General features: G+C 42.2%; 1 protein-coding gene across 4 annotated transcripts in view; it reads left to right on the forward strand.

Annotated features, from left to right (window-relative positions):
- Nucleotides 1-4,709, forward strand: part of ATG10 (autophagy related 10) — a 234,970-nt gene extending 230,261 nt beyond the window's left edge. For all 4 annotated transcript variants that reach the window (XM_007193052.2, XM_007193050.2, XM_057541457.1 and 1 more), the window contains 3 exons: nucleotides 109-206; nucleotides 872-987; nucleotides 1,312-4,709. In XM_007193052.2, the coding sequence (XP_007193114.2) occupies nucleotides 109-206; nucleotides 872-987; nucleotides 1,312-1,349 (252 nt within the window). In that variant the 3' untranslated portion in view covers nucleotides 1,350-4,709. The remainder of the gene's footprint in view (nucleotides 1-108; nucleotides 207-871; nucleotides 988-1,311) is intronic.
- The last annotated feature ends 4,730 nt before the right edge of the window (nucleotides 4,710-9,439 follow it).

Consider the following 9,439-nt stretch of genomic DNA (forward strand, 5'->3'; position numbering starts at 1 on the left):
TGAAATTTAAAACAAACCTTTATCTTAAAGGAGTAAACCAGATTATGGATTTTAACTTTTTCAAAGTAACTTAAGCTGGCAATCCTGGGCCAACTCTGATTCTTACAGGAGCATCCGATACTTGGACAACCCTTTTTTGTACTTCATCCCTGCAAGACGAATGAATTCATGACTCCTGTGTTAAAAAATTCTCAGAAATTCAATAGGTAAGAAACACCATCAAGCTACATTGGCTTTCACTCTTATTTTAAAAGTGTAAATCTTTTTATGTGATTCTAAAAGCTAAGCTAAAAAAGAAATATTCTTTGTAATAATAATAATGGCTAACATTTATTGATTTTTTTTTTTTTTTTACTGTGTGCTAGGCACAGTTCTAAGTATTTCGGATATAGTAAAGCCCTGGATTCCTGTAACACCCCTCCGAGCTAAGGACCATTATTTTGCCCAGTTTGCAGAGGAGGAAGCTAAAGCACAGAGGGGCTAAATGACTCCACTCAGGTCACACGTCGAGTTAAGCGGTGGAACTGGCATTTGAACCCAGGCACTTTTGCCTCCAAGCCATGCACTTAACTGCACTCTGCTACCTTAGCTAACGTTGTCAATTGCATCAACTTGGAATCATCGAGGGAAGTCAGGAGCCCCAGTGCCTTGACCTTCCCTTCAGCTGCTTTAGTGAGGGATGGATCCTCAGCCTCTTTGGCCCTCGAGTCCCTGTTAAGCAATGGGCTGGCATTTGGAAATGCTGAGATTCCAGGTGCTGAGCACACGTCTTTGAAGAAAGCCTCATTTCTATGATTGTTGGTAACTGATTTTCTACCACTCAAACAACTACAATGGAAACAGAGTTTTCTGTGTTTCACTTATTTCCCAGGAATGTCAACTACATCACGTCATGGCTGAGCATGGTAGGGCCAGCTGTCGGGCTGAATCTGCCTCTGAGTTACGCCAGAGCAGCCTTTCAGGATGAAGGAAATGTCGACAGACAAGGTAAAAAGAGAAGCCTGTGCTGCATGTTTCACTGTTGCAAAGATCCTGGTGTCTCTTTTGCACTTGGATGTGTCGTCCCTGCTGGCACCACCATGTGTTAAGTCTGCTTTCATCTTTAACGGACTGGGCACTGACTTGTTTGTTTTGTTTTCCAACCAATCAGCACCCACTCATTTAGGAAGCTTTTGACTTTGCTATAATAACACTCACCCAACCACAGAGCTGAGTGGTTTTATTTTAGAATTGATATTCTTGAAACAAGTCTTTACTGCTCAGTTAACCTTCTTTTATTTTCTTGGCTTTTGTTTTGTTCTTGTTCTTCAGATTCATTTATTGAGCCAAAGAGCTTAGAAGAACTCTGAGAGTTTATGTGGCCGGCCCTGGTTTTAACGGGACCAATATGGTGTGAGATTTCAGATCACCGAGATTTTGACGTGGATTTTTTTTCCCTTGGAAGCAAATGTCTGCAGCAACTGATGTACTCTATGTTTAGAAGAAACACTGCAAAGACACAAATCACTGTAAATAGCAAAAAAGGAATCTAACTCGGTAATAGAAATACTGACATCATCAGGGCACTTCCAGGTCGTTCTCTCATGTCTCTGAGACTCATTCTCTTCATCTTTAATTTGAGAATAACAAGCTACCTCACAGGGTTGCTGTGTGAAGCACATGAGAACCTTAGTGTATGAGAAAATATGGTAAAGTATTATGCAAATATTCATTAAATGGTCACCTTTCTTATATTTGACTGTCATTCACCTAGGCTGTCAATAAGTTTAATAGTCAGCAAGATATTAAGATGAACCATAGAATTTTCGGTGTGGGGTTGCCTGTTTTGTTTTTCATTTTAACTTGCTAGGGTCTTAAACTAGGAGAAAAATGTAATTGACTCTTTAGAGCATCTAGATTAGTGTCTGTCAGTGGGGGATGCACTTTAGAGTCACTTGAGGATCTTTTACAATTACAGACGCTGGGGCCACCTGCTGGAACAGCCCCTCTGGGGTGATTCTGATGCACATGCTCCTGAAGAAGTTCTGGTCTGGATGTACCTTTCGAGTGGCATTTATTTGTATTGCTTTGGTCTCCCAGTAGGTCTTTTCCAATTCTGTGCATAGCTCCTGCAAGATGGACTTACTTCCTAACATTGCCCGGGCCTTGCCCCGAGAATCTGGATAGCAAGGAAGTCTAGGAGGCATTTGGAGAGGCAGCCTACTTTGGGGAAGCAGTTAGGATGAAGGGATTATCTGCTGGCGAATAGCAGAGGACCGCAACAGCCCTGTGAGTCTCTAGGTTAAGGGCTGTACTCTCACGAAGGGAACAGAAGTAGAGAAAGGGTTAATTCAAACTGCTGGAAAAGCTAAAAGTAAATTTTAAAACGCTGAGCTGCACATATTCTTGCTGGGATGAGAGCCTGCTTACATGCTTGTTGGGCATTTTGGTATTTACCACTTAACATCTTTTCAACTTCTGCAAGGGATTTCCACCTCCCGCTCCCGACTCTCCCTAATGTAAACACAGATTTCTCAGCAAGTCATTTCTCAAGCCATGTCATTTCTAGGGTTAAAAAAAAAATTGTAATAATGTGTCATCTGGATGATGTACTCGTCTGGAAATACTAGTTATCCTTTTTGAACAGATTCTGAGATGATAGTAGTCTGTCAGTTTGGGGGCAGTGTGTAGTTTTTTTTTTTTTAATGAATTTATTCATTTTATTTATTTATTTTTGGCTGTGTTGGGTCTTCGTTGCTGCGCGTGGGCTTTCTCTAGTTGCAGCGAGCGGGAGCTACTCTTCATTGCGGTGTGCGGGTTTCTCATTGTGGTGGCTTTTCTTGTTGTGGAGCATGGGCTCTAGGTAGGCGGGCTTCAGTAGTTGCAGCATGTGGGCTCAGTAGTTGTGGCTTGCGGGCTCTAGAGTGCAGGCTCAGTAGTTGTGGCGCACGGGCTTAGTTACTCCACGGCATGTGGGATCTTCCCAGACCAGGGCTTGAACCCATGTCCCTTGCATTGGCAGGTGGATTCTCAGCCACTAGGGCACCACCAGGGAAGCCCTAGTTTCCTTTTTTTAAGTTAATTTTTTTTTAATTCCCTGATTGATGAAGACCTAAAAACTCACCAGTGGCAGCACAAAGTTCTGAAGAGCTCCTGTAGGTTGTAGAGACCACCCTCCCCAGATAGATGCTTCTCCTCGAGCAGCTCTATTTCTTTTCAGAATATTTTTCACTTAAACTTCTAATATTTGGTTGATAAAAATTTCCATTTTTTTAAGAATGCAGTTAAATAACAGACTGTTATCCCAACTGTCATAAAATTAGAAAATATTTTGTTTTGTCAAAGTAACAGTTCTTTCTCTGCAACATGAGGATTTTTTTTCTTCGGGGTTTCCTCTCCAGCCAATACAAGGCAAAGCCCCTTCAGTGAGGAACAAGACTGGTTAAAGCTGCTGCAAGTCCGTCTCCTAAACTCTACTGTTGTGTGATCTTCGAAAAGCTGTTTCACCTCTTTGGTCCTCAGAGTCTTCATCTGCACTATGAGGAAGCTCAGCCATGTGACTTGTGAGGCCCACCCGACGCTTGGGTCTGTGAAATTGGGAGAGGTCTAGGGAGCTGGACTGTGAGGTTGGTTTGCTACTAGCTGCGTGGCTTGAGCTAATTTTCTTAATCTCCTTTAGTCTGTTACCACTTCTGTTTTAAAAAGTCCATTACTATCAATCCCACTCACCTAACAAGGGCACAGAGATCGCAATGGTGAGTGAGTCTGAATGCGCTGCATAACTAACACAGTGCCGTGTGGAGTCAGCGGGAGAGGGTAATCGGCCCTGCTCCCGTCGAGGCACATGCCTGCTCCTTCCCACCTCAGTTCCGGCCTGACTTCTCCCCAGGCAAATGGGCTCCTGGTCGGGCGCCTTCTCTGCCCACAGCCTGACTGTCGCGCATGCTGGTTCTCACCTGGAAGTGTTTCCCTCCCCATCTCTCTGCCCCATTCTCAACCTGCTCTATGTGATCCACTCTTTACAAAGCCATCTCTGACCACCACAGCCCCCCGTGGTGGACCTCTCCCTTTGTTATCCCTGTACTTATTCATAGAAGCATTTAACTGTCTCCTTTTCACTCTGATTTGATGGATAGTAAGTAACTTACTGAGCCACTTTTTTGGGTATGTTGTAAGGTGGCATTCAGGAAGAGTTGCTGTCTGCCCCTCGTAAGTGATCCAGGGAAAGCTCTCAGTCTGGGAACCCGAGTGGGTGGGCTAGTTCTTTGAGTAACCATGGAAGGGTCAGAGGCTGTGCTGATCATCAGGTACTAGCCTACAAGCTGGAGGTTAAAAAAATGAAACTACCACCCCCCACCCAATATGTATAAGATAAGGAGGAAAAAAAAGTCAGAAGTGGGTTTTTGCATCCATTTTTCCCAAGGTGATGATAGGTTTTTCTTAATACTCTCAAGATATTAGGAAACGGAGATCTGCATTATCAAAACTAGTTCTTCACATATATATGGAATCTAAAAAAAAAAAAAAGTTCTGAAGAACCTAGGGGCAGGAGAGGAATAAAGACGCAGATGTAGAGAATGGACTTGGCATGGGGAGGGGGAAGGGTAAGCTGGGATGAAGTGAGAGAGTGGCATGGACATATATACACTACCAAATGTAAACTAGAGAGCTAGTGGGAAGCAGCTGCATAGCACAGGGAGATCAGCTCAGTGCTTTGTGATCACCTAGAGGGGTGGGATAGGGAGGGTGGGAGGGAGACGCAAGAGGGAGGAGATATATGTATATGTGTAGCTGATTCACTTTGTTATACAGCAGCAACTAACACACCATTGTAAAGCAATTATACTCCAATAAAGATGTTAAAAAAAAAACAAAGAAAAACTAGTTCTTACATAATTCAGAGAGCTGATATTTCAGTGAGTTGGAGTTTTGGGGGGATTAAAATCTGAGAGTAAGAATATGCAAAGATTCACTTCGGCAGATACTTACTGAATTCCTCTTGTGTGCTGAGCCCTAGGCTGGGTGGCAGGGGCAGCAGACCGAGAGCCCTGACCCGGCTCATACGAATGCCCCAGTCCAGTGGAGAAGACAGACAAGAAGATTAGGGGATGGCACGACGTGTGCTGTAGCGGAGGTGTGGAAAGCAAGCACCAGGGAAGAGTCACAGAAGAGCAATGTGAGTAGAGTTGTGAAAAACTTAGGATTTAGCCAGGCCAAGAATGGAGGAAGGAAAGACCTTGAAGTTGCATGTGGGGAAGTGGTAAAGAGTGAGGCTGGCTAGCAGGACTGGGGCCAGGTCTGGAGGAGCCTTTATTGCCACACTGATGATTTGTATTTGGCCTGAAAACCACAAAGAGCTGCTGTGGGAATTCAAGTAGAACAGTTAAAGTGATCATATTTGTATTTCAGAAAGAACTCGTATTTTTAAAATGACTAATCACACTTACACTTTGTTGGTTTTTTCACCAGCAGGCACTGGCCCACAAACTTTAGAAGAAACAGGAGTGCAGAAAGGGCTGGGAGTATGTCAAGGACAGTTTTTGAATTTTGCCTAGCACCTTTCAAAGAAAAACCTGCCAGTGTCCTGAAAAGTCTGAGTCCTGGTTTACTGTGTTACTTGGGGCAAGTCACTGCACCTCTCTGAACCTCTGTTTCCTAATGTATTAAATGGAAGGAAGGGTATTAGATCAGGTAAAATCAATTTATTGGATTATGACCAGTATTTTTTTATGAAATAGAACATGTCTAGGAAAAGCATTCCCTGTGTCTCCTTTACTGTCACAATACTATCATACGGCACATCTGACACTAGATGTTATGGGTTTTCCACACATCAGACAAGTCTGCAACACCAGCTAAGTGTTCTACAATTTAGTTCAGTTCTCACACCATCTACCTGAAGTTAGTATCAGATCCTCCAGGTTAAGTGTTCAGTCCCATAAGACTGCCCCACTTAAGATACCAGTTGCAAGTCCCAGATTGTCACCTGTATTTCTAACTGACCAGCTATAAATCTGGGTTCTAATGACCCCCTCCTTGGGTCCAGTAATTTGCTAGAATGACTCACAGTACTCAGGGAAACACTTACTTATGCTTATCAGTTTGTTATATAACAAAGGATATGATAAAGGATACAGAGGAAGAGCTGCACAGGTGAGGTCCAGAAGGGTCACAAGTGCAGGAACTTCTGTCCCCCTGTAGTTGGGGAGCACCACCCTCTTGGCATGTAGATGAGTTCACCACCCTGGAGGCTCTCTGAACCACGTACTTTTGGAATTTTTATGGAGGCTGCATCACATAGGCATGATCAATCATTAACTCCACTGCTAACCCTTCTCCCCTTTCCGGATGATGGGGGATGGGGCTGAAAGTTCCAAGCTTTTAATCAGGGCTTGGTCTTCCTGGCGACCAGCTCTCATCCTAAAGCTATTCAGGAGCCCACCAAGAGTCAACCCATTAGAACAAAAGCCACTCCTATCACCCAGGAAATTCCCAGGCATTTAGGAGCTCTGTGCCAGGAACTGGGGCAGAGACCAATATATGTTTTCTATTAGTTCACAAGTACACAGAAAAAAATGCATTGCACACAGTGAGGGTATCATTGTTTTGTGAAACTTTGATTTCAACTAGAAGTAGAAACACAGACATAGAAAATCTGTGTCTATGGTGTGTGTGTGTGTGTGTGTGTGCGCGCACTAGGTTGTGATGTAAACGTATCTCTAACTCCAGGGAGCAGAGATTTGAAAACTAATAGGCAAATAAACTCCCTTCCAATTCTAAGACCTTTGATTCCCTTCTTATGCTGCTGACCAGTAAGTTGCTAAAGGTTGTTCTAGAAGGTATAGGGAGTACTTAACTATTAGCATGCCCATGGAACTGGGCTACTTTGATATGCACATAGGTTCCAGAAGCACCCCTTCTGGGTTTTCATAGGGCTTGTCTGTAAAAGTGCTTTCACATTTTTATTAAATTTCTTAGTGTTCTTTAAAGCAGTTCTGTAATGTAAACCCCTTGCTTTTGTCTAACTTTTGTGTTGTCAATAGCGACACCTAGTGGTAAAAGAGCCCTATTGCAAATATCTTGTACAGACTTACAGCTGAAAAGTGATTTTAGAGATCACCAAGTCCCATTTTGTAAGTTATTAAAAACAAACTGGAAACTCACATGTATTCCTACATTCATATAAACTTTACATGAGAATAAATAAAACCTATGGCTAGGTGGTGATTTCTTGGGTTACTTTAAAGCTTTTCAAATACCCAGAGATCACTGTTAGTAATAACAGTGAAGCAGAAATTTAACAAAGCATGCCCTGATAGGCTAACAGGAAGTCATAGTTCAGTATATCTACAGCCTTTGGTGCATTGGTATTTACACGTGCATGCCAGATCTTCAGGGTTTAGTTTGGTGCCTGGCACTTGGTAGTACTCAATAGATCTCTGTGGATGTTTGTGTATGTGGGTGATCACTGAGCCCAGGGGAAGCCTCCCATGGTTTCCTTTCTGCAGACGCTAAGGACTGGACCTGTTTTGCTCCTGGGAACTGATACCCACTCCTCTATCCTTTGAGAAGATTCATATCCCCTGCCACCAGCAGCAGAGTGGGAGGAGGTTTCCATAGCTCCCTCCTTCAGTAGGTTCAGAGAGAGAATACCCAAGCCCTTTCCTGCGTAGTGAGAGCGAGATGGTTAAATAAAATATAGTAGCGTATAGTAGTTACGGGGAGTGAATTCATCTCCATGTATCAAAACAGGCAATTCTCGGGGCCTCCCTGGTGGCGCAGTGCTTAAGAATCTACCTGCCAATGCAGGGGACACAGGTTCGAGCCCTGGTCCAGGAGGATCCCACATGCCGCGGAGCAGCTAAGCCCGTGCGCCACAACTACTGAGCCCGCACACCTAGAGCCCATGCTCCTCAACAAGAGAAGCCACCGCAATGAGAGGCCCGCGCACCACAACAAAGAGTAGCCCCCGCTCACCACAACAGCAACAAAGCGTGTGTGTGTGTGTGTCGCACACAGCAACAAAGACCCAACGCAGCCAAAAATAAATAAAATGAAGTAAATTAAAAGAAAAAAAACAGGCAATTCTCATAGAATGTTGAGTTAAAACAGAAAACAAAAACTAGATGCTAACTATGCATGCCACTTAACACTATTTATATAAAAAATACACTAATACCACACATTTTCTGTAGTACATGTACAGTATATGTATCTAAAAACATTAAAGTGGTCTAGAAGGACACACAAAACTTGTAAGAGAGGTTACCTCAGAGGTGGAGAGTGGGAACTTGGACTGGAAGTGATCAAAGAAGACTTGGGCTCTTTTTTAATGCAGTGTACACGTATCCAGAGACTGATACACACACACAAAAAAGATTTTCATCCTTATAGATAATTTGGAAGTCGCAGAAAAATTTGAAGGAGAAAATTTAAAACTTACTTGTGTTTATAACTCAGGGATACTACAGATAAAATTTTGATATATTTTCTTGTTGTAGTTAAACATATTTAATTAGGATCATTCTGTATATGGTTTTACACCCCGATTTTTCCCACTTAACATTTTATGTGCAGCATTTTCCCATGTCATTTAACATTCTTTGAAAAAAACAACTTAAAATGACTAGTATTTCTTTTAAATCAAAATGTACCAAATAGCTTTAGGGCTTTTGGGGTTGTTTCTAATTCTTCACTGTTTATTTAACATGCATTCAACGAGCACTTATTTCCTGCATAGTTAGGAGGACCTGTGCTAGGGACATAGTGTTCCGTAGGGTCCCCCTCCCCCCAGAGTTTTCAAATGTAAGATATGTGTGCAGAAATAGTTGCTCACATTATGTTTCTCTGGGTTACACTGTTACTAAGGGAATGAAGGGATCAAAGGATATGGAATGTTTTAAGATTTTTGATTCATGTCGCTAAACTGTTTTAGGAGTAAGGCTATACCAATTTACATTCCCCAAAGCAGTCTGTGTTTTACCATTTCCTAAAATCAATGAAAATGATTTTAGCTTATTGTGCTTTTATTATTGAACTGATCATTTTTCTCATCTAGTCTTGCTAAAATTTGCATGGGTTCTCAGCTTTGTTTCTGCCTGCTGTGTTACATATGTCTCAGTGCTCCTAGGGTTCGTTTCCAGCTTCTTTATTGTCCACTTGATTGTTCCATATCTTCATTTTGCCCCTATCAGAGCTGACTGTACTGGTTCTAGTATGACCAGAGAGTATGGCAGTTAAGCAATTAGGACATGTATGTAATTTTAAAAAATTATTATGGGAAATTTCATACATACCGAAAAGTAAATAGTACAATGAACTTTAACATACCTATAAATCAGAATCAGCAATTACCAAGATTTTTGCCATATTTGCTTCATTTAACCCTTTTTTACAACTTTATAGTTGCTTAAATATTTTAAAGCAAACACAAACGTTGTGTCATTTGTTTTTACAGGCA

The sequence above is a fragment of the Balaenoptera acutorostrata genome, chromosome 2, assembly GCF_949987535.1.
Source record: "Balaenoptera acutorostrata chromosome 2, mBalAcu1.1, whole genome shotgun sequence".
Classification (NCBI taxonomy): Eukaryota; Metazoa; Chordata; class Mammalia; order Artiodactyla; family Balaenopteridae; genus Balaenoptera; species Balaenoptera acutorostrata.